The following is a 23,550-nucleotide window of genomic DNA, read 5'->3' on the forward strand; positions in this document are numbered from 1 at the left end:
GGGTAATGTAATGTAATGTAAAGAAAACAACGTGACCACTGTCCATATTAATACGATGAATAAGCAGACAGCAGCCACAGAAGCAGAATGTGAATGGAAAATGAAATAAAAAATCAATCATGGCGTAGAACGGCATCACGGCGTACGTCTGTCATGTTTGAGCTGCGAGTTTTCAAGACCCCGTCATGGGTCTAGAGCTCAGGAAGGAAGCAAGCAAGGGTCGGGAAAGTCAACCTGGACGCGGCGATGGGTGCAAAAGTAGTACATTAAAGGGCGTATGGAACATGGAACGGGTCAGATACAGTGGTATATGGGTGATAATGACAGGCACCGAAGAAGTCGAGACAGCAGCGGAATTAGATACGGGGAATCGAAGGTGGTTAGGACTGGCTGGCGGCCTGCATGTTGCCGGTCAATTCGGCTACTCTGGCCTTGATGCGGGCAGCACGAGATTCAAAGCCTGGAACATTCAGTTAACATAATTGATCGATCAGATAGGCTGACGGATTCGCTTACTTTCTTCTTCACTAGTGTTGTCGTCATCGTCACCGTGGTCACCAGCCTGTGCCTCCATCTGAGCCGCTCGCTCCGCCGCATTCTGGCGAATTTGGGCCCAGCGGTCATAGGAGGTGACCGGCTTCGGGGGAGTGATGGGCTCACTCTGTTGTTCGCTGAGAGCCTCTTCAAAAGTAGTAACCGCCGAGGCGGGTTTTTCGGGGAAGGTTTCCGAGATAGGGGAGTCCTCTGGAACGAATGCCGGCTGGTCAGACAACGGTCCCTGGTCAAATCGCGAGAACTCTTGGTCGGCTGCGGTCCGTTCCTTGGTGTCTATGCGCGAAAGAGCATCGTATTCGGCTTGACGGCGAATTTGGGGCTCATCGCTCTGCGCCCCCGATTTGGGCACATCCAAGGAAGGCTTGGCTTCAGCTGGCTCAGGCACATTTTTCGGCGCAATAGCCTCTGCTGCTGCTGCAGTGGCTTCGGCAGGCGCTGCCACCGGCACAGGCTTCTTCTTGAGAGTCGCCTTGCCATTCGTCGAGGGCCGTGGGGACTGCTCCTGGGCGGCTCTCGCCTTGTCTTCAAGAGCAGCACGAGCAGCTGCAACAGCGGAGCGTTCAGCGCCGGTAGGCTTCATTGGGGGCTTCGCCTCGGCCTCGTTCTTCTTCTTGACCGTTCCAAACATACTCTTGAAGCCGCCGTTGCCCGCCTTTTTCTTGATCTTCCGGTCCGAGTCCATAGACTGCTTGGGGAGCGATTCGGTGGTCGACAAGTCGGCTGCAGGACTGGCCCTGCCGCTTCTCACAATGCTCTCCTCATTAACAGAACTCTCTTTGGTAGGTACTGCGGGTCCCGGGGAGCCAGTAGGCGTGTCTTTCGGTAGAGGTGGCGGTGCTTGTCTGGTGCTCGCAGTCGGGGAGGTTGGTGTGCTGGGCAAGTTTTTCGCCGCCTCTTCTGCTCCAGCACCTGTTCCTGCACGATTGTCACTGAGATAGGCGGTTCTGTACGTGTTCTTATCGTAGTTAGTCGCCCATTTCATGGCATGAGACGCCTCATTCAGGATTGCCGGTTGCAGGGTCATGATGGAATTCGTCTTTGTGGAGTACCTGGCATGGTGCGGAACGTTTTTGGGTTCATTAGCGGCCTCCTGTTCCTCTCGGTGTCGTTTTTGAAGAGCAGCGGCAGCAGCCTGGATGCGCGCGTGCTGGTCCGGGGCGATACTAGTTTTGCTCTGCGGTGCTTGGTTGTCCGGCCGCTTGTACGAGTCCTCCATCCCATTGACCTTTTTGGCAGAAGATTTGCGGCGGCTGACGCCCTTCTTACGGGTCGAAAAGCCGAAGAAGCGCTTCTTTTCTACGAGGTAAGCACCAGGTTCAGGCTCCGGCGCCGCACCCTTAACCTGCTCCTCAAGGACCAGCCACTTGGCATCTTTGATGATAGTTTCCAGTAACGCACATCGGCCAAACACGGCCTTCCGGGCTGAGGACTCTTCACCGGCCAGACTACTGATCCAGACCCACCAGAAAGAGTCATCAAGATCGAGAGTGGTGATGCTTGCGAGCTCCCCCGGTTCTGTGGACGGCTCGTCATTAAGACTGCGTCTGTGGGACTGCGAGCTTTGGCCGCGGACGCTGGCGAGAGGAGGAAGAACCTTGTCGGGGGGAAGTAGGAGAGGGGCCGGGCCCTTCAAACCGTTCTCACTGAAGCCGGACGACATGAAGTCTGCCCATGACGGGGTCGTGGGTCGGCCGAGGTTACCTGGGCCGGACTGTGGAGCAGATCGCAAGCCACCTCCAAATTCATTCCTGGCCAAACTGGCCGCATTCGAATCGTCCAGATCCGAGTCCAGAGCACCGCCAAATCCAATATCCTCAAATCTTGACCATGAGGCCTCCCGGGTCGACGTGGTTGGACCTGATTCGACGAATTGATTTGTGGAGGAGATGCACTTTAGCACGCGGAGACACTCGTCCGTGAGCGCCTTGGTGGGTTCCTCGAAACTGGCGAACTCCTGCAGGTGGTGGTCACTGTCTCGATACTCAAAGTTCTTTGCGCGCCGCAACAGCGCAAACGGGGTCGGGGAGACAGTATCAACAATCATCACGACCTTGGTGGTGGAGACTTGCAGGAGAGTGGGCGTCTCCGGCGGGTATTCCGTAGCCTGGACTAGACTCTGGAGCGCGATTGGAAGAGTTGAGATGGTGTTGACACGAGAGTCGGGTGATAGGGAACGCAAGTACGAGAAAAACAGATGACTCGTGGCATCCGCCGCACTGGCCCAATTCTTGTAGGCGGCCTCGAAGCCGTTACCCGTATCCGAGTGCTCAAACGCCCACCATCCGGCATACCGAGAGAGCTTCCGCCCACCCAGTCCGTTCGATTTTCCGTGTGCTGCGACGGCAGCCAGGAGATCGAAGAAGTCGAAGACGATCTTCGAGCGGGCATCCGAGTCGACACTGATCGGAATGAATGTTGAGAAGGCATCGCGGGCAAATTGAGAATCTGGATGTCATCAGCGCCTTGTTTCCCCCATATTTCTCGAGAACGTACCTTGCTCTCCAACCTTGAACAACTCATATGCCTCCCAGGTGACAACTCCTCCAGGGAGTCTGCTCCAGCACCATTTTAACACGCTGCACAGGACCTAGACGAACGCGGATAGACTGGTCAGAACAAGGGTCTCACAGCGACGAGGACGCGGATATATTGGCTCACCATGGGGTCCGACAGCCGCAATTCTTGCGCCAACTCATCTCCGTCCACAGGCGAACCCTTTTCCACTGACTGATTGAAGTAGTTCCGGATGAAAGTGCGGGCCGCGCTGGCGTCGGAGCTTGGGCGGAAGGGGAGCAGTAAGAAGGGGGTTTGCAGAGCTGTCAGGGGAAGAAGGCAATGATCAGCAAAGGGAGGAATGTGCGAAGCTTGACCTGGAGGCGGGAGGAGGGGCAGCGGATCGCCGTCCAGGATAGCAACAATGAGGCGGAGCCGTCAGCAACAAACATACCTCGTGCCTTCAGTTCCTGGGTACATCCTCGCAAGAGGCCCTGGACCTCCTCCGGGGCGACTTCGGTTCGCTGCCACGCGTCGGTCCATGTGGGCTTTGCGGGCCCCTTGTCTTCCACCGCGGGGGCCTTCTTCTTCGCGGCATTGGCGTCCTTCCCGCGAAAGACACGGGTGAAGAAAGGCATATTGCAGAGAGCGCACGCCAGGGTTCTGGCGGGGAGGGGACAGGAGGTGTGGGGGGGGAGACGCGATCGAGTGGGAATTGATCAGGGTCGAAGGCGATGCCCGACGGCGGCGGAGTCGAGAAGGTGCGTCGAGCCGTCGTCACGTTGGGTCGATCGTGAGAAGATTCGCAACACCGCAAAGCAACGGGGAGGAAATCGGACGGCGACCCGTAATAAGGAAAAAGGAAACAATCGAGAAGGAGGGACGGAATGGAAGCCAGATCCCAAAACCGGATTGTTCAATCCGATAGCTCAATAAAGGCTAAACCCGACTTACAGGGAAAAAAATAATAGAAATAGTAATAAAGGAAATAAGGAAGTAATAAAAAAGAAAAAAGGCCCGAAGGACGCAGCGACCATCCAAGAGTCCCAGCGAGGACCGCCTGCAGCCCAGGATGGGGCAGCACGTCTAGCGTGCAGCAGCAGGAAGGCAGTCAGTCAGGTAGGAAAGCAATGGAGACAGGCGACGGTGACACGGAGGTCGGAAGTCGGCAACGTGGTGAGAACAAGCAACGAAACAACAGTCACGATGCAGAGGCTCGAGGGGGGGAGGGAGAGATGGAGGGGAGGAATGCGATAGGGGGGGGGGGGGGGGGAGAAGAGAACAATGAAGCCGTGGAACGAGATGAAAAAGGACGGCGATGATGAGGATCTACTGCGGTTGCCGTTTCAGGGGGTGGAAGTTTTAGTACGCCGCCAAACAGCGTGACTCGGTGCCATGGTTCGCTGGCCCCCAGTGTACCCGTGGGAGTCTGTCCATTGGGCCAGGGGAGCAGATGGAGATGGATATCTATCTATGTTCTGAATAATCAATCTTCCATGAGGGTCAAACCAACAGTGGTCAACGTGGTTCCCCCGGTGGTGTCAAGATCTGAGAAGGTGGTGATCAACACCATGGGTACCTGCTACACTGTGTACCCTGTAGGATCATAGGATGGTATGGGTACCGTTGTACGGTATCATACGACACATATACTTATACTCTTACCTGTCCCATCCAGCCTCCGAATCAGATCCCCCATTGCGTTTGACAATTCACTCGATGCCCAATGCTGTTTCACCGGCGAAGGGTCAGTCAGTCAGTCAGTCAGTCAGTCAGTCAGTAGATAGTCAGTCGAAAGCCTCAGGTCGGATCATTTGACTGCACACGCACCCGGTCGTCGTACAGAAGCAATAATTCCGCCATGAGAAGCATACCGCTCCTCAAGCGAGCCGTCGGGTGTGATAATTTGATTAGGGTGGTGTTAGCCTCATGTACGAAGCGTCTAGCCTGCTCAAGGCATGGCTTCTTTGGCGGCGCCCTTGAGGACAGGTCCAATCCGCCAGTTGGTCCGAGTGACGGGTCAGTCGCCATGGGTCCAATGGGAGGGCGCAGAGCCGGGCGCTGTTTGAGCTTTCCGGGACAGGAAGGTGATCCTTCGCCGCCTGGCCCCTTCGGGCTTAGCGCATCGCCGCTACCCTGGCTCGCGCGCTAACCCCCGTTGGGGATCGCCCGGCAGATGGGATATCTGCCTAAGGTTGAGTTTGGGTTTAGTGCCACCGCTGACAGCGATACGCCAGAACCTCCAACAGCGCATCTTTGCTGGATGGGGATGGTCGGGGGTTCCCAGGGAACTGTCCGTCTGTCATATTGCTTGCTTAGTACGAGGTGGGATGCCTGTAACCCTCCCCATCCGGAATGGTCGCTCCACGGCACCCGATCGGGAATCAGGCCATCAGGCTGTCAAGTGCGGCGGTGCCGAGTTATGTGTGAGAGGGGGTGGAATGCTGCGATGTCGTTCATGCCAGAGAGGATAGAATTGTCATGAGGAAAGAGGGGATGTTCCAGTAGATAAAGTAGTCACTAAACTCACTACTACTACTACAACTACTGCTGAGTACTTCCGTCTCAAGTAGCCTGTAGCCCTAATCTATTAATAGGGCGGGCGGCAGTGGACAACCGCCGTTGGCGAGCGCGTAGCCGCCGAGCCAGCAGCCAGAAGTCGCGCGGGCGGCAGCTCTTCCCACCGGCGGGCTATCTTTAGAATAATCTTCTGCATCGCCCGCGTGTCGCCGCTCCAGCCATCCATCATCCTTCCATCCCATCCAAACCCTCCCGTTCTCATCCCAGATCTGCCTGGCTCCATCGCCTCGCCTCTCTCTCGTCTCTCGTTGCAAGGTTGGTCCCCTGAGACTGCTATTCTGCGCCGTCCTTTGTCCCCTCTACTCGCGGTGTGGGCGAACCCCTTTGTCGTGCCCTCCTCCCCGACCGTCCAAAGGCGCCGCCTCGCCGCCTCTTCCTAACTTCCCAAGGCCGTTGCTTTCCATCTCACCCCTCCTTCGCTCACTCCCTCCCCCTCCCCCTCCCCCATCTCCCCATAGCCATTCTCTGCTCCCTTCCCCCCCCCTGTTCGTCATTCTCTACGTGTGGATGATGCGATGGTTGCGTCTGCGGGTCCAAACAAATACTAAATAAATAGCCCGGCCACAGTCTGGAGTCTCCCGTCCGCCGTCTTTTTTCTAATCGCGTTCTGGAAATTCTTTCATCGGCGGCGCTTCCTTGGGTTTCAGCTCGCGCCGCCATTCGACGCGGACGAACCACTCCACCGCCCACGCTCTGCCTGCCTGCCCATCGGTGTTTCAGCACGCTCGTTCCTGTGTGATCCGCTCACACGTTATCCCTCATGGGTCGGAGAAAGATCGAGATCAAGGCGATCAAGGATGACCGCAACCGCTCAGTGTAGGTTCTGATCCGGTGGGCCTGCCCCAGAGGAACAGCGCAGCACACTAACGTCCCGGTGCGCGTCTAGGACCTTTCTGAAACGGAAGGGCGGTCTCTTCAAGAAGGCACATGAGCTCGCCGTCCTGTGCTCCGTCGACGTCGCCGTCATCATCTTTGGCCACAACAAGAAGCTCTACGAGTTCTCGTCATGTGATATGCGCGAGACGCTCGCTCGATATCAATACGTGCGTTTCCCCCACCTACCCTAGACTCGGTCCATTGATCTAACCTCATCGCTTTCCCACCTGTAGTTCGGTCCGCCACATGAGCACAAAGGCCCCGATGACTTCAACGGTAAGCGCGACGATGACGATGACGAAGATGAGACGACACCCGCCCCCGAAGATGTGCACCCGACGCCTCCCCATCCTCCCATGATCCCCGCTCATTTGCCTGGACATCCCGGCTTCCAACACGTCAACCATGCTCCCTCTGCGTCTCCGCCGATCCCCAACGGAATGCCCTTTGACCCGCGCCATGGTACCCCTCAACCGCAGGTTGTCTCCCGACCGTCCTCACGGAATCACCTTCGTCGAGTGAGCTCCAACATGGGTCCCCAGCAGCACCATGCCACCCCGCCGCCCCCGCCGCCTCCGCCGCAGAATGGCTTCACATACATCCCGAATCCGTCCGTCTACAACCCCAACGCGTCTCACGCCATGGGTCAACCTCGTCCCCCGCAGTTCACACATTATGGGCCTCCAGGGCCACATCACGGACCGCCTCCGCCGCAGCATCAGCCCATGGCCCCGCAGCCTATGCCACCGCACACAATGGCGCCTCAGATCATCCACCACGCCCCTCCGCAGCACATCCCGCAACATCCCCCACACGCTCTTACTCCGCAACCGCCGCCGATGGCCATGTCACAACCGCCCCACCCCGCTGTGCCGCAGGTGGCGCAAGCGTTTATACCGGAACAGGGACGAAACTCCATGCCGCCGACGTTTGCGACGGAGCAACAGCCACCGCCGCCGCGGACGGTGTCGCTGCCGGATGGGAGCGCGGCAGAAGCGATACCGGGGCCGTTAAAGACGGAGGGGAGTCCGTCGCCTCCACACCAGCGATCTCTGTCGTCCAAGTCGCGCAGTATCTTCACGCCGATTGACGATCGGGGGTCCGTATTGGCGCGGCACTTTGGAGTAGGTCCGCCGACGTGTGAAGCGGGCGAGAACGCGCAACTGAAAGCCGAGGCACCCCTGGGACTGAGCGAGATGCGGGTCGGGCTCGCGCCAGTGCCCCCGCCCCCTCGAGCGGCAACAGAGGCTCCGCGTCCACAGCCGGTCGACCTCAAGCCGCCTTCGCGAACGAACAGTGGGCAGCTGCCGCCGAAGCGACCGCAGCTAAAAGTGCAGATCCCGAGCGAAAACTCGGATCGGGGCAGTGCGACGGCGGACTCCTCGTCACGAGATTCGGCGGGGAACAAAACGCTGACGCCGGCCAAGGCCAATCCGGACGCCAACCACTCGAGCGTGGTACTGCCGCCGCCGTCGCCGTCGGCCGGAGCGATACTGAGCGCGGGGGCACAGGGACCGCCGAATCCTTTCGCGCGGCCGGCGCCCCCCGGGGCAGCGGCGCAGAACAACACGGCGTACAACAACAACAGCAACATCGACACGCCGATCTCGGCGCTCCCCAGCCGGTTTGTGTCGGATGCGCTTCTCCCGTCACCGTCCAGCTTCTTCCCGGAATGGGGTTTCGGGCGGTCGGGGCCGGACAGCAACATGCTGCCGAGCCCACTGACGTTCCCCACGCCGGCGGTGCAGTCGGGCCCGGGGTTCGGGCGGGACGAGGAGCAGGAGAAGAAGCGCAAGAGCCCGGACAGCGGCCCCAACGCGGAGGGGGTGATGAAGAAGCCCAAGACGTAATCCCAGCCATGTGACTAGTACTAGACTGATCTGATGATTGTGGTGTTTTTGTTCCGTTGGGGTCCGTCCCCCCATGTTTCATAATATGGCATCTCATGGCGTTGGCGAAAGCGAAAGCTCCTGATGGGTTTTGGTTTCTTCGGACGGGAAGACTGTCTCGGTTCTGAGCAAGTTGAAGTTCCTTCCTTGTTTCCTTTTCAACTTTATACCCCTTCTTTTCCTGTCTTGGCTTTATCTCTATCTACTACCTTATTGCTATGGCTTTTTACCATCTCCCTACCTATTGCTGTGGCCATCCTTCTTTCTTTCTTTCTTTCTTTCTTTCTTTCTTTCTTTCTGTCTTTCTCTTATTCAACTTAAAATCTCGCAGAATGGTCCGGTATATTTCCTTTTTCTGTCTCTCTCTCTCTCTCTCTCTCTCTACTACGCCTGTTCTGGGACTGGGCAGAAGCGCTTAATTGCTGAATCGCTTAATTGGCTGTGATTGTGATCGTGATTGTTGTTGTGGATTTCCTCATCTTATCTTTTTTTTTTACTACTGGCACGGGTGGCTTTCTCGCTGTTTATTATTTTTTTTATTGGAACTACTGTAAATAAGGATGTGCGAATAGGATAATTTGGATTTGGATTTGGATTGGATTTGGATTTACATTGCATTTTGGGTTCTGGGTTTGGTTGGTTGATTGATAATGGTGTGTAGTGTGTAGTGTGTAGTGTGTAGTGTGTAGTGTGTAGTGCAGTATGCTCTAACTACTAAACTAACTAACTAGTATAAGTAGTGTCTACCTAGTAGTTATTACTCCGTAGGTGATTATCTAGGTTCTGCAATGACTTCAATGGCTTGGCTTGGCTTGGCTTGGCTTGGCTTGTATATACTAACTACTATCTATATGGCAGCTAGGGACTAGTCAACTACGGCGTAGAGTAGCTAGTTTGGTGTATGGAGTATGTATGCAATACAAGTATGAATTATGGATATGAAAGTATGAATATGAAGTATAAGTGTGAATATGGAGTGTAAGTATAAATATGAAACAAAAACCAGAATCCAACCAACCAACCAACCAATAAATTCCTCAAAAACGTCTTTTCGTGATTCTCTGTCCTCCCCCCCCCCCCGCCCCCTCTGGCCCACTTCTTTCTCACACTAAAACACAAAGCATAAAACATCTATTCCATTCCATGCATACATATATACATACGTACATACATACATACACCAGCGCAATAGAACATAGCATAATATACCCAACATAGCATCATAGCATGACAGAACATAACATAACATAAAATAACATAATGCAGCGCAATACAGCGCAATACAACACAATACAGCGCGATACAACACAATATAATGCAATGCAATGCAATATTAGCAATCCATATACCAAGTATGTAGTGAGTATGTAGTAAGTATGTAGTAAGTATGTAGTAGTAAGAACTACTAGTAGGCGTAGGCAGGAGGCAGGAGGTAGGAGGTAGGAAATAGTAGGATATAGAAGATAGGAAGATAGGAGATAGTAGGAGGTGGGTAGGGTGGGTAGTAGATGGGAGGCGAAGAAAGCAGGCGTAGGTGTAGGTGTAGGTGTAGTTGTAGTTGTAGTCGTACTCGTAGTCGTAGTCGTAGACAGACAACGGAACCACCAACCCCCCCCCCCCCCCCCCCCCTTAATACCCTATACATATCCATATCTTAAACCACCTCTCCCTCCTTCTCCCTCGCCTGCCCCTCTCTATCCCTCAAAACCTCCAACCTTGCCCTCTCCTGCTCCTCCAACCCAGTCTTCTTAATAACATGCGCCTTACTCAACACGACCGGCTTAATAAAAAAGCTGACAAAAAGCGCCAACCCAGCCATGGCCGTATAAAAGATCCACATGCGACTCAGCGCAAAGGTATACGCATCCAGGACGACCCTCCTCTCACTCTCGGGCAGCGAGCGAATGAGATCCCCCTCGGAGCCGGAGAACGAGGATTCGATTGCGTCGGCGTCTGTGGCGCCGATGGCGGCGGTGACGGTGGGCATCTGCTGATGGAAGACGTTCTGGTAGATAACTGTGCCGAGGACGATGGAGATGGCGGCGGAGACCTGGCGGAGGAAGGAAAAGGTGGCGGTGCCGGAGGCCATGTCGGAGACATGGATGTTGGCTTGGAGGGCGACGAGAGGGGCCTGGAAGATGGGGCCGGTGCCGATGCCGGCGATGATCTGGTAGATGATGATGCGGGGCCAGGAGGCGGTGGGTTGGAGGTTGATGAAGAGGCCGTAGCCGAGGGTCATGAGGAACAGACCCGCGATGATGAGTTCGCGGTATCGGCCGGTTTTTTTGATCACGATGCCGGTGAAGGCGGAGAAGATGGAGAGGCTGAGGACCGTGGGGAGGACGTACACGCCGCTCATGATGGGGGTGGCCAGGAGCACGGTTTGGAAGTAGAGGGGGAGGTAGTAGGAGCCGGAGATGAAGACGAAGCTGTGGCAGAAGCAGATGAGGAGCATCAGCACGTTGTGCGTGTTTTGGAATAGCCGGATGGGGATGACTGGGTAGCGCGCCAGTTTCCATTCGTTGAGGAAGGCCAGGGCCCAGGTGAAGATCCCGAAGATGATCAGGCAGATGACGGTCGGGGAGGACCAGGGGTAGTTGACGCCGCCGAATTCGAGGCCGAAGAGGAACATCAGCGTTCCCCCGATCATGAGGAAGTTGCCCAGCCAGTCGATCGACCGGATGCCCGCCAGGAAGGGCACTTGGCTGGATTCGATTTTGAGGAAGAAGATGAGGATCACCAGGGAGATGCCGCCGATGGGGACTGAAGATGTTAGCCTAAGGGTTGGGTGCGTAGATGAGGTTTGAAGGGAGAGAGGGAGAGGCGTACGGTTGAGATAGAAGCACCACCGCCATGTAACATCCGTAGTGAACGCGCCACCAACAATCGGCCCCAGCGCACCAGCAATAGCCCACGTCGAGCCAAACAGGCCGTAGTACATCGGACGGTCTCTGTATAGCGTCAGTGAGTAAGCGGACACCAAGCAATACAAACAGCACAGCTTCCTATCCACTAACCTAACACTGAACAAATCCGAGACACAGATATTCGCCAACACAATGATCCCACCACCACCGGCACCCTGGACCGCTCTCCCCGCAATGATCATGGGCAGGTTAATCGCAAGAGCGCAGACGAGACTGCCGACCAGGAACAAGAAGTTGGCGATGAGGATCATGCGCTTGCGGCCCCAGACATCACTGATCTTGCCCCAGAGGGGCACGCAGGCGGCGTTGGCCAGCATGTAGGACGAGGCGATCCATGAGTATCCACTCTCCGAGGCGTGGAAGTGGGTGGCGATGGTGGGGAGGGCGGTTGAGACGATTGTCTGGGGGTTTAGTTTAGTATAATACACATATTACATTGCTAGCGGGATGGATGTTAAGGGGGGGGGGGGTGCGTACCATGTCTAGAGCGGCCAGGAATAATACCAGCTGGATATGGGGGTGGACCCGGTTAGCGCCGATGCGATGCGAAGTTCGAAAGAAGGTAAGGTAAGTAACATACACACAGCGCGGTCATCACCACGATGATCTTTTTCTTCCCCAGCTTCTGCGCCTGCGAAGGCACGCGGTCCAGCGGGGGACCCGTGGGGGATTTCTCCAGGGCCCCATTGGCGTTGTCGTCGGCGTCGGCAGACGGTGAGGCCTGGGAGGGCGACTGCGATGGCGATGGCGATGGCGATGGCGACTGGCCGTCGGGCCTCTCCGAGCCATCTCTGGAGGGGGAGGAAGAGCCCTCGGCATCGACCAGCGGACCTTTATCCGCGCTCTGGGAGACCGTCATACTCATCTCAGAACCGAGCAAGTGAGCGAATGAAGGGAGGGAAAGAAAAGAGAAGAAAAGAATGAATGAATGAATGAGTGATAGACGAGAGACAGACAAACCCCCTCGCAGTGGCGGGCAGAACCGACGGTTGGAGTCAAGATCGGCGAGAGCAAACCAGACCAGACCAGCAAACTGTAGGAGAGAGCATTAACTAACTACATATAACGGAGACTAACAAACTAAGGGCGACTCAGAAACAAGGGGATTTTTTTCCCTTCAGGCCTGGCGGTTTTAAGAGTCGGAGATAAGGCTGGATTGGGGAAGGGCCTCGACCCCGAGGGCCTTTCCCCCCAAAGAGGCAAATCTGAGCGCGGTGGATCTTCCTTGTATTTACTACTCTGTACTATATATCTGGACTACCTCTATACTGTCAGTCATCTCAGTATTGTTGATTGACTATTGTCGTATACATACAGTAACTAGACTATGATGTGACGGTGAGTCACGCATCCAAAGTCAGGAGAATTTAACCGAAAGCAGCACGCGGCACCACGAGTCGACTCGAGTTGGGAGGCGCTCGGGGATTTAATTCCAGGCTGATCCCGTCCGGCCGTTAGAGACATCCACATCCACACCAACACCATCAGGCAGGCATGCAGCAAACATACAACATCCAGAGTACATACATACTTGGTGACATGGCCATTGTGCTGCAGCCCCGAGTATGCACTATGCACTATGCACTAGCAGCATGGCATGCTCACCACTCACCGCATCGTCGGCCCAGGATGCCTGGCCTGCTCTACGTTCGTCGTGTAACCTTCGGACGGTCACCACAGCGGGAGGAATGCTGCTAGAAGGAAGAAAGGGTATAATTAATGTACAGTATAAGTCAACCACTCTGGACGTCTCCAGAGAGCAGAGCATCTCGGATGCGCACGTCCCTCCCCTTCTACTCCTACTCCTGCTCCTACTCTCATCTATTCCATGCTGTCTAATCCCTGTCTAATCGCCAAGATGTAGGATTTCTGCGTCATCGATCATATTAGTCGCGTTCAACGCATCACATCATATCACATCAGATGCTAGGGCCGGGCCCGAGGCAGGAACTCACCGGTCAAGAACTCCTCAAAGCTGACGGTGATGTACCCGTCACGGTCGTCATCGTAACGCTTGAAGACATCGGTCATGCGGCGCAGACTGATGCAGGCCTGCACGAACAGATCAAAGCTCATGCCCTGCTTGGCGTGTCCGTAGCCGTGGCCGGTCAGCTGCTGGCCCTTGCTCTCGAAGGTGCGGAAGAGCACCATGACGAACGGCTGGCTGAGACGGTAGCCGAAGGCGACGAGGGCGTTCTCGAACTCGGGCAGGCTGATGCGGCCGCTGCGGTCGACGTCGAAGCGGTCGAACAGCTCGCGCCACGCCGCCAGGTACCGCCACAGCGACACGAACTCGTCGAACGAGATCGTCCCGCTGTTGTTGCGGTCGAACATCCGGATCATCATCATCACCGTCTTGGGGTGGAACGCCGTGAAGTCGCCGTTCACGAGCGCCGACCCCAGCTCCATCTCCGTCAGGGCGCCCGAGTGCGATGAGTTGGCCGCGCGGAAGAGGGGGAACAGCTGCTGCGGGTCATCGTCGGGGAGCGACGGCGGCGCCGGGTGTGCGGCGGGCGGCGCGACGCGGGCGGAGGCCGATTGCGCACCGGTTGGGTGGGCGGGGGGCCGAAGCCGTAGTTCTGAGGCGGGGGCGACGGGTGTAGGGGGTGAGGGCGTTGCTGGCTGGGGAGAGGAGCGTTCACGGGCGAGGACATGTGAGGGCGCTGGACGGGGGTGTAGCGCTGGGGGTTGGGGTTGAGGCTGGGCTGGGGCTGGCGGCGCTGGAGACGGGCACTCGGGGAGGCACGCCGCCGATCGAGTGGCCGCTGGAGGAGTGTTGAGGAGGACGAGGTTTGGGATACTGCGGGTGCGAGTGCGCGTGCGCGTGCGACTGCGACTGCGACTGCGACTGCATGGCTCCGATCATCTGCGCGGCCTGTCGGGGCGATCCAGTCAGGAGAGCCGCGGGGCAATGGGCGAGTCACGTCACGTCACGGAGTCCAAGTTCAACGTACCTGCTCTGGCTCGGCATGGCTGTCGCGTTGCTCGCGCGTTAGCGACTCGTTTCTCGCGCGGATCTGCAGGTGAGGGTCGAGCTGGACTTACGCAGGGAGCGCATCGGGGTTGTAGGACTGGTTGTATGCCATGGCGCAAGGCTGGAGGCCGACACCGGGCGCGGTTCGAGGGGTCGAGGGGTCGAGGGGGGAGGATGTAAGAGAGGGAGAGGGGAGAGGGGCGGGAGGCAAAAGAAGAGAGAAGGCCGGATGGAGGGGAATATGGGAATCAAACGGAGGGCGGGTCAAGGTCAAGTCAGGGGGGATAATCGGAAGAAGAATGGAGGGCGCTGATTAGGTTCGGTCAATTGTGAACAGATGGTTTTTGCGCGGACTCGCAAGCGGTGTCCACCCGGTGGCTCTAGTCGGTCGTCCTCCCCACAGAGAATGCACGGAGTTGAATCTACCAGTGATGCTGCTGGCAACCTGGTGTCTGGCTCTGAAGGGGTAATTCTCTACCAGACAGATATGGTGTGAAGCCACATGGTATTTACTCTATTTTCTATCAGTCAGGCTACAACTTCTTCAGCGCCGGGTGCTGAACTACTAGGCTGCACAGGGCCGCAGAATACTACGGATACGATCCTGCATCTCCACTCGGCCGGGGGGGTTTCATTTTCCTTTTCACCCTATGCCATCTTCTTTTATTCCTTCGACCGGCGACCAGTTGCAATAATTGAGACTGTCCGCCCTGGGGGGTCAGGAGCAGCTGCCAGACGACTAACATAGATGTCCAGGCGACCGGATTAACTGTCTATCTCTGTTAATGACGGATATAGATAGATAGATCGATAGATAGATCGATCACTTGTACCCTGTCCGTCAGATGATATCAACAAGATTCTCCACTCCATATGTACAAGGTAGAAGTTACTATCTGTATTGTTTGCTACCTATTTATTCATGAGGCATTTCTAGCGGTCTAGAAGTTACAATGAGCCATGTTTACCCACTAGTGGTACTCTTCTGTAATGATACGCCAAACAGCTGACTCAAATAAAGCCTTACGTGCGCCTTGTAAGGCTGAGACCTCAATGCACCGCCATACGGCACTCGATCCGTCCGTCGCCAGCTTATCAACCATCACCAGATCCGAATCTTACCGTTTCATGTCAAATGAAAATACTACCTGGGGATGATGATGATGATGATGATGATGCCCCGAGATAGCCCCAATGATATAAGCGAATGCGGGCGCGACAGTACGTCATGCATGTCCTTGATTCTACAGAAGAACACACAGTGTGGGAATTCGCTATATATCTCTGGTTGTCGACAGAGTTGGGGTTAGATCGGGCTATACCCGATACTCTGCTGAATTGCAGCCACTGGAGATGTCTGAAAGAAGGGGGGGTGGTTTGAATCTACAACCAGACTCTACTATCTACATCTACTACTACTACCACTACTACTACACTACTACTATATACCAAACTAAATCAGAGACAGTACCTGACAAAATATCATTTACCCTTCCAAATTAATTTATCTCAAGCAAAGCAAGCAAGCAAGCAAGCAATCTTGCCCTCGCGATGGTAAATACCCCCCCCCCCCTTCCGATGTATACCCCATAACTAGCCTCCACAGGAAACATCCTCACATTTTTACCCATACTAATATGTATATACCCCTCCAACAACAGCATGACATCACAACAGCCCGGATGGTCTAGTGGTATGATTCCTGCTTCGGGGTCTATGTGGAATACTCCTCTTATTTACATAAGATTGAAATGCAGGAGGTCTCGGGTTCGAATCCCGATTCGGGCCCCATCTTTTTTTTTATGTTTTTCATATCAGGTACACTCGCATCGATAAAACGGTTTCTTTTTCTTTTCTCCCTCTCCTTTTACTTTTTTTTGGCGGCTTTGACCGGTATGTATGTATGTATGTATGTATGTCTCTGTATGGTGAGCGGAATGGTTATAAGATAGATCGAGATGTAACAAATATCATGTTTCGGCAAAGGGAGGTTGTTACCGGGTTGTCTGTCTGGAAACACAGCACTCATGTTCGAGTTACCTAATCAAATACTTTACTTGCTTCATATGTCCTGAATAATAAACTGTAGGAGAGTGAATTGTATGAGTGTTAGTACATAAATGTTCCAATTGGGTATCTATAGTATACTAGTACTACTAGCTACAGTAGTATGTCTGACCGGCAAGCTGCACGGCCATCCGAGATATATTCCAGACGCAACCCGACATGAGATAATGTTTTAGCGTACTGTCTACCACCTCCTGATCGACTCCTTCAGCCCTTCACAGTGCTCCTCCAGAACATCCAAGATCTCCTCCCATGCCTTCTCCTGGAGTTGCTTTCCCTCCGGACCTGTCGTTAATGCCGTCGATTCACTGTATATTGTTAGCCAGATACACCCAATCCACACAGACGACAAGACCAACAAGACCAACAAGTAGAAAAAAAAAAAAAAAAAAAAAAAAAAAAAAACTCACTCCAAATACCCATCACTCCTCCAACACCTCCCATGCGACTCCACGCCCTGATACGTCGCCGTAACCAACGAGCGACTCCCCTGCTCCGTCGTCCGAGCAAACAGCTTCCACGCCAACCAGGTCGCCCACCGTTCATAAAACCGCGTATACTGTCTCCCCAAAGACGACACACAGAACCCGGGACTGACGGTATTCACCACGACGGACACCCTGCCGGCCTCATCCCGCAGCAACCCAGCCACCGTCTTCATGACATACTCGAGCAGCAACTTCGAGATCCCATACTGCTTCGGCCCGCTGAACAAGTCGGGCCTATTAAGTCGTTGCAGCAGCGACTCCTCCTCCTCCTCCTCCCCACCCTCATTTCCATTCTCACCCCTCAACCCCCCGCCTTCACACGAACAAACTGCTGACTCGAAACCACACTCAAATGCCCCGGCTCCTCCTCCCCACCACCACCCCCACCACCCCCCTCCTCAAAACCGGCACCAACAAAACGGCCAACAACGCCGTCGAAAGCGCATTAACCTGGATCGTCCCCTCCCAGCCCTCGCGGGAGAGCGCAAAATCCCGATTCCAGACCCCCGCATTCAGCAGCGCGACATCCAGGCGTTTCAGGTCTGTGGACGCGCGGTGCGCGAAACTCTGCACGCTCGCGAAGCTGCCCATCTCCAGCTGCCAGACCTGGACGGTGTCCGGGCGGTTGGTCAGTTTCTCGAGAGCGGTTTTCGCGGCGTGTCCGCGGTGTGGGTCGCGGGTGCTGATGATCAGGGTTTTGACGCCTAGGTTGAGGAGTTTGATGGCCGCTTCGTAGCCTAGGCCGGAGGTGGCGCCGGTTAGGAGGACGGTTTTGCCCGCGAAGGAGAGGGTGGGTTCGCTGGGGGGCGTGTATTGGGTGCGGAGGAGGCGGAGAAGGGATGTCATGGTTGTGTTGAGAGGGTGGTGTCGCTACTGTGTGTGTGTGTGTGTATCTTGAAGATTTCGTGTGGATATGGGGTGTCGACTAAGCACCTGTATAAATTGAAAGATATTGGATCCGGCTAGACGATAATGGCGATTAGCTATGATGGCTGGTTTCCGTACTGGCTGTCCTAAGTCTTTAGAAGAGCTGGGGCTAGACTGGGTCCGTTAGGGCCGCCCCGCTGCATCGACACCGAGACAAGACGAGGAGGTTTGTCAAGCTGTCAGTCAACCTTACATAGTCTTTCCCTTAAGCAGTGATTTGTAACCGAGTCGGCGATATGAGCTGCCAATCCTGCCAATTCTGGAACCGGCAAGGTTCAGAATCTTATGCTTATGCTTATGCTTAATTGCAGGGAGCTGTGAGGATGCGATGCGAGGCGAGATGTCGATCTGGGTTAGGTAGCTTGGCTGGAATCCTTCGACGTGAAGAGTATGAGGTCACTAACTACTTACTCCTTACTACAACCAGGGGGTCCTTAGACTACTCCTGCTACTGCTGAAGGGGAGTCTAATTCCGGCCCCTGCGGCAAATCAGCGCCAGGGAATTCTCGGCCAGGGATACAGCGACAAACAGTGCAAACAGGTGGGACACGATAGATAGTTAGAGGGAGCTCTGGCTGGCAGCCTGGCAGCCTGGCAGGATCCAACCCTTGCAAAGCAGTCGGTAGGTATGATTATTAGGACCGATAACCCTACTTATCTGGACTAGATACAGAGTATTAGATACTAACTAGATAGACAGCCGAAGCTACGAGCAGTGGGGTTTGGGTTCGGATCTCGTCATTCTGGGGACGGTTTGTGCCACAGGATCGGATTCAGAACGGAATCGAATCTGGCTTTGTTTGTTTGTTCCGCACATAAGCATGTAAGTATCTATCTATCTATCTATCTATCTACTACCTGGCTCTACCTCTACCTCCCTAGCTGGGGTTTATCTTTATCACGTTCACGTTCACATTCACATTCATGTTCATGCTCACGCTCATATTTAATCCACCCCGCATGACAAATCTGTACACCGACAACTTGTCACCACATGAATAAATCCCACACAGTTTGGTTTAGCCGGACTAACCAAAACCAAAACTATAGAAAGAGAGATACATAAAATATGGTCTCCAGCGAACCCAACGGCAACGGCGTCTCCTCCGAAGCCAACTGGCGGCAGAACTTCCCCCAGGGCGACCTCTGGGTGTTTGGTTATGGGTAAGCCAGACGCCTGCCTATCATAGGGATAACAACCCCCAACCCCCATGGCTGGTCACTGCACGCGTGACACCGGTGGCTGACCCCCTCCCCTCCCCTCCCCTCTAGGAGTCTGATCTGGAAGCCCCCACCGCATTATGGTATGTTTAAGTTCTTGACTGTACTGCACTGCACTGCCCTGCCTCCTCCCATCCTCCATAGGTTAAGCCCGGGCGCCACGGCAGTTAACTAATACCAATCAATCCCAGATCAACGAATCCCCGGCTACATCAACGGCTATGTACGGCGATTCTGGCAGGTCTGTCTGTTCTGTTATCTCCGTCTGTCGTTCTTTGTTCTTTGTCTTGTCCCCGTCTCCCGGACTGAGCTAGGCAGAGGCTAGGCTAAGCTAAGTGTCCGAGGCGAGACGAGGCGACGCGCTTGCTGGCTTGTTGGATGTTGGAGGCTGACCCGATGAGTGATGGTGGCGTGAACTATATAGGCTAGGTGGGTTCGGGCCTCTACCGCCGCCTCCCTTTGCTTTGAGCCATGTCCCTGCCCCTACCCCCACCTAGATACCAGATACCCAAGCTAATGCACATACACACAGTACCGACCACCGCGGCACACCCCAGAACCCAGGACGGGTGTTGACGGTGATTGACCGGGAGTTCTGGGAGACGCTGGACGATCCGGTAAGTACCTATGATTTTAGACAGATTTATCCCCATGCTCCCTCCTTTCCTGTCATCCTACGGGCAGAGCCCATCTCACAACCCAAACCCAAACCCAAACCCAATCCGGACAATTGATATCCATAAACAACAGCTCTCCCACCACGAAACCTCCACCACCGACACAGCAACAGTCTGGGGCGCAGCCTACCACATCCCCGCGTCCCACGCCAACGAAGTCCGTGAGTATCTCGACGACCGCGAAATCGACGGCTACACGGACCATTACACGCCGTTTCACCCGGTGGTGGGCTCTTCTTCTACTAGCACCAGCACCAGCACCAGCACCAGCACCAGCATCACTATTACCTCAAAGGGGGCCATCGCAGATTCATCCCCGATATCCTGCATGGTCTACATCGGCCAACCCACCAACCCGCAGTTCCTGCGCGACCCGACGCAGCGGGAGCAGCAGGCCGTGGCGGAGGTGATCAGTCGGAGCGAGGGCGCGAGCGGCAAGAACGCCGAGTATCTGTTTATGTTGGAGAAGGCGCTGACGGGGCTGGGGTTCGGGGATGCCGAGATGCATGTCGTGGATTTGGTGAGGAGGGTGAAGGCCTTGCAGCGCGAGGAGGATGTGCAGCGGGAGGAGGCGGACGCGCAGAGGGAGATGGAGAGGGCGTGGCGGGGGGCTGAGTAGGTGGTTTGGTTTGGCCCTGTGGGGGTGATGGACAAGTTGAAGTTGAAGGAAATGATGGGGTAGATTGTTGGACCTTAAAGAATGGGATGATAGAGAGAAGAGAATAGATAAGGCCCGGAGGAGGAGGACCTAGATTATATTGACAAATTTAAAAATTAGATAAATTTCGAGGTCACATGCGGCGATGACGGACTCGAGTCCGTGATTTCAGTTGTCACTTATCAATCAGCAAACTGAGCTGAGCTAAGCTGAGCTATGAAAGAAATACTTGCGAGAGTCAATAGGGATAGGGATAAGAAAGTCGAATTCGCCGATAAGATCTAACGTGTATGGTATTATCTGGGCTGAAAGAAAGAGGAGGAGTAGAAGAAGAAAGAGGAGGAGTAGACCCACCCACCTACCCACTCACCTACCCACCCACCCACCTACCTACCTACCTGTCTATCTTTATGATTAGAGCTTTGTGGGAGCGGGTCTTCGATTTGTACTAGTAGTTGAGTTATCCGAGATGACCACTGGTACCTATGCTTTACTTTGGACTTTGGTGTTGATAGGCGGTGGATGGAGACGGAGAGCTGTTGATTTCAATTGTTGGTTAATTAGTTGGTTGTTGGTTGTCTGTTTTCTAGTTGTGTTGTTGTGGATATCCCGATGGAGGTGGTGACTGCAAGATAACTACGGTAAAGGGCGAGGGAAGGGAGTAAGTAGATCCTGGTGTACGTGACAGCTCAACTACACCGTGAGTGCTCAATCACTCGCAGTGACTAAATACTTGTGATACAAAATACACACTGAGGACCTTACCAGACACCGCCGCAGAAAAAACAGGTACGTACAGCTACATACATACATATCATCATCATCAAGTAAGACGTGAGAGGTGTGTGTGTGTGTGTGTGTGTGTGTGTGTGTGGGAGGTAGGTATGGATTCAACACAAAAAGAATGGAAGCCAACGCGATGCGAAATTAAATTTCATCAAGAGGAGAAGACACATGAATGTCGCATCGAAGAGGGTGAGAGAAAAGGTTGACAGAAAAGAAGAAAGTAAAAAAAGAAGTAGAAGTAGAAGAAGAGGAAGCAGGGGTAGTCGTTTCATCGTATGTCACCATCATAAAACCTGGGGCATCATGCTCATTGCGCTCGTGTACTTTCTTCTCTCTCTCTCCCAAACTTTACAATTCCGAAGGGGGGATGGATGGACTACAGCAACTGGCGGGGGGGAAAGGCACGAAAGGAATCCGGAAGGAAAGGCCGAAGAACCGTCGGGGGCTGCGACTGGATTGCTTGCTTAAGCAGCAGGCTCGCCGGGGCCGCCCGGTGATTGCTGCTGCTGGTTGCCGCGCCAGCCTGGATTCAAATCAGTGGTTGTCCTGGAGAGAAATCTGAGGGGAGAGAAGGCTTACCACCACCGCCGTACGCACCGCCACCACCACCTGTATTTCTCGTCAGCTGGGCTCGTTCGCATCCCACACGGTAAAGGCATCACGAACCGTATCCACCGCGGTAGCCTCCGTTGCCGCCCTCGCGGTTGTAACCACCCCGGCCGTGGAATCCTCCTCCGTTGCGGGCGCTGGGCCGTTCCGAGGCCTTGTCCACGCGGATGATGCGGCCATCGAATCTGTCCGGGTGAGCGGCGTCCGAACGGAGCATCAAAAGAGTACTTACTCCTGGTTGTTCATGGCGTTCATGGCGGCGTCAGCGTCGCCCTCGTTGGCGAAGCGGACGAAGCCGAATCCACGGCTGCGGAGAGTGTCATGGTCCTTGACAACGACCTGGGGAGGTGAGCATGAGTACGAGCAAAACGGACGATCCGGGTGACTCACGGCTTCCTCGATGGTTCCATAGGCCTGGAAACCATCGCGGAGGGTCTCGTCAGTGGTGTGCCAGGCAAGGCCGCTGAGCAGGGTTAGTCGGAGAGCCGGGGACTGGCAGCAGGAGAGAAGGATGAACAAACCCGATGAAAAGCTTGGCCATTTTGATTTCGTAAAGCGACGCGATGAGGGCTGTCTTGGCGGTTAGTACCCGGGGGACAGGACGGCAGGAGGTAGGAGGTAGGATGGTGAGCTCTTCGTTGCAGCCAGGAGGCGAACGGAAGAGGAGAGGAGAGGAGAGCGTGAGCATGAGAGTGAGAGTGGGAGAGAAAGCAGGGAGGGAGAGATCCCAGCAGCGGTGGTGCGGTGCGCCTGAGACGAGAGAGACTCTGCAGAGGCTCTCCTTCCCCTCCCTCCACGACGGAGATTCAGGTGGGAGACCGCGAAGGAAACCATCCACGAGCCACGGAGGGGGCGATGGGCGGAGAGAAAAAAGAATTACATACCGATGCAATTGAATTGCAGGGAGAGGAAGTAGGGTAGGGTAGGATGGTGTTCTGCAAGATCGGGGCAGGTGGAAGGAGGAGAAGGAAGTGTAAGTAAGTAGGAGAGGAGGAGGGGCAGATTATGCTGTGAGAAGAGGCGAGAGGACACGGCCGGGCAAAGCGGGGGAACTGGGAAGGGAAGGGGGAGCCTGGGACTGGACTGGCGTGCTCGAGGCTCAAGGGCCGATAACCTGACTGACGACTGACTGACTGACTGACTACTAGTAGTTACCACTTTACTCTACTGATGACCGACAGCGACACCGCAGGATCTCTCTGTTTGCCTTAATAATGCAGCTGGTCCAGAGCAGCGTTGGGAGGGGGAAACCCGGCCATTGGATTGGAGGCGCTAAACATTCATGGTCGGCGCGCACCTCCGTTCCCCTCCTCGCGGGGCAGAAAAAATGAAAAAAAAAAAGAAAAATTAAAAGAAGAGGGACTGTCCGAGTCCCAGTCAGTCAGTGCCAGACTGCCAGTCAAGGCGGGCCTGCCATGGCCACACGGCCAGTGGTTCGGGCTCCTCTTTGCACGCGTTGCGCCCACTGCCCTTCTAGCCTCTTTTTGATTTTTTCCTCCACGGGGTTGGCCCGGTCGCTTTTATCAAGCAATCAATCAGTAGTCCGGCCCTTTAGTGGCTGGCGGACCTCCTTCGGCCGTACTGTCCGAGGCACGTATAGTTGGTATCTGGTACGGTACAGACAGAGTACATCAAGTGAGATCAGCCAGGCAGGCGTTCAGTTGCAGGAACAACTTACTTACCTCCGTCGACACGACTGAAGAGATCGATCGACTGACTGTCTGTCTGGATGCACGGACGGAACAGCATCGACTCGTCTCGAGGCGTGCAGTCTCCTAGTGCAGTCTCCTAGTCTGAGACTCCTAGTCTCAGTGCTGCACCGC

At 54.9% G+C, this 23,550-nt stretch overlaps 9 protein-coding genes and 1 non-coding gene across 10 annotated transcripts; 4 read left to right on the top strand and 6 right to left on the bottom strand.

The window, feature by feature from the left end:
* Positions 1-258: 258 nt before the first annotated feature.
* BO70DRAFT_18478 (DUF1708 domain-containing protein) lies at positions 259-3,910 on the bottom strand. The gene is made up of 5 exons (XM_025538464.1): positions 3,503-3,910; positions 3,214-3,371; positions 3,049-3,142; positions 517-3,000; positions 259-460 (listed from the first exon to the last, which is right to left on the bottom strand). Exons 1-5 carry the CDS (start codon positions 3,684-3,686, stop codon positions 381-383), a joined length of 3,000 nt encoding a protein of 999 aa, XP_025404499.1. The 5' UTR covers positions 3,687-3,910; the 3' UTR covers positions 259-380.
* Positions 3,911-6,270: 2,360 nt separating this feature from the next.
* rlmA (SRF-type transcription factor RlmA) lies at positions 6,271-8,483 on the top strand. Its single transcript, XM_025538466.1, has 3 exons — positions 6,271-6,444; positions 6,515-6,671; positions 6,738-8,483. Exons 1-3 carry the CDS (start codon positions 6,389-6,391, stop codon positions 8,352-8,354), a joined length of 1,830 nt encoding a protein of 609 aa, XP_025404500.1. The 5' UTR covers positions 6,271-6,388; the 3' UTR covers positions 8,355-8,483.
* On the top strand, positions 8,484-8,843 carry BO70DRAFT_18523 (uncharacterized protein). The gene has a single exon (XM_025538467.1). The coding sequence runs from the start codon at positions 8,612-8,614 to the stop codon at positions 8,810-8,812; it is 201 nt and encodes a 66-aa protein (XP_025404501.1). The 5' UTR covers positions 8,484-8,611; the 3' UTR covers positions 8,813-8,843.
* A 1,204-nt stretch (positions 8,844-10,047) lies between these two features.
* BO70DRAFT_425431 (MDR family MFS transporter) lies at positions 10,048-12,214 on the bottom strand (the record flags this gene model as incomplete). Its single annotated transcript, XM_025547686.1, has 5 exons — positions 11,901-12,214; positions 11,798-11,827; positions 11,411-11,721; positions 11,223-11,344; positions 10,048-11,156 (listed from the first exon to the last, which is right to left on the bottom strand). Exons 1-5 carry the CDS (start codon positions 12,183-12,185, stop codon positions 10,048-10,050), a joined length of 1,857 nt encoding a protein of 618 aa, XP_025404502.1. The 5' UTR covers positions 12,186-12,214.
* Positions 12,215-13,246: 1,032 nt separating this feature from the next.
* Positions 13,247-13,804, bottom strand: BO70DRAFT_281394 (EF-hand domain-containing protein; the record flags this gene model as incomplete). The annotated part of the gene is made up of 1 exon (XM_025539011.1): positions 13,247-13,804. A coding segment is annotated over one exon (558 nt), but the record flags the coding sequence as incomplete, so codon positions are not given.
* A 53-nt stretch (positions 13,805-13,857) lies between these two features.
* On the bottom strand, positions 13,858-14,601 carry BO70DRAFT_18555 (uncharacterized protein). The gene is made up of 3 exons (XM_025538470.1): positions 14,366-14,601; positions 14,275-14,293; positions 13,858-14,195 (listed from the first exon to the last, which is right to left on the bottom strand). The coding sequence occupies exons 1-3, from the start codon at positions 14,404-14,406 to the stop codon at positions 13,959-13,961; spliced, it is 297 nt and encodes a 98-aa protein (XP_025404504.1). The 5' UTR covers positions 14,407-14,601; the 3' UTR covers positions 13,858-13,958.
* A 1,369-nt stretch (positions 14,602-15,970) lies between these two features.
* On the top strand, positions 15,971-16,082 carry BO70DRAFT_t19. Its single transcript has one exon. It is a non-coding gene; the product is annotated as a tRNA-Pro (tRNA).
* Positions 16,083-16,527: 445 nt separating this feature from the next.
* BO70DRAFT_425433 (putative short-chain dehydrogenase/reductase family protein) lies at positions 16,528-18,162 on the bottom strand. Its single transcript, XM_025547687.1, has 3 exons — positions 17,265-18,162; positions 16,772-17,083; positions 16,528-16,669 (listed from the first exon to the last, which is right to left on the bottom strand). Exons 1-3 carry the CDS (start codon positions 17,693-17,695, stop codon positions 16,546-16,548), a joined length of 867 nt encoding a protein of 288 aa, XP_025404505.1. The 5' UTR covers positions 17,696-18,162; the 3' UTR covers positions 16,528-16,545.
* Positions 18,163-18,475: 313 nt separating this feature from the next.
* On the top strand, positions 18,476-20,462 carry BO70DRAFT_357909 (gamma-glutamylcyclotransferase). The gene is made up of 6 exons (XM_025542152.1): positions 18,476-18,599; positions 18,827-18,940; positions 19,049-19,080; positions 19,189-19,246; positions 19,530-19,614; positions 19,748-20,462. Exons 2-6 carry the CDS (start codon positions 18,846-18,848, stop codon positions 20,291-20,293), a joined length of 816 nt encoding a protein of 271 aa, XP_025404506.1. The 5' UTR covers positions 18,476-18,599; positions 18,827-18,845; the 3' UTR covers positions 20,294-20,462.
* A 1,120-nt stretch (positions 20,463-21,582) lies between these two features.
* Positions 21,583-22,268, bottom strand: BO70DRAFT_367805 (RNA recognition motif domain-containing protein; the record flags this gene model as incomplete). Its single annotated transcript, XM_025544588.1, has 6 exons — positions 21,583-21,641; positions 21,698-21,727; positions 21,785-21,912; positions 21,960-22,066; positions 22,118-22,190; positions 22,249-22,268. The coding sequence occupies 6 exons, from the start codon at positions 22,266-22,268 to the stop codon at positions 21,583-21,585; spliced, it is 417 nt and encodes a 138-aa protein (XP_025404507.1).
* Positions 22,269-23,550: the final 1,282 nt, after the last annotated feature.

The sequence above is a fragment of the Aspergillus heteromorphus genome, assembly GCF_003184545.1.
Source record: "Aspergillus heteromorphus CBS 117.55 chromosome Unknown BO70scaffold_1, whole genome shotgun sequence".
Classification (NCBI taxonomy): Eukaryota; Fungi; Ascomycota; class Eurotiomycetes; order Eurotiales; family Aspergillaceae; genus Aspergillus; species Aspergillus heteromorphus.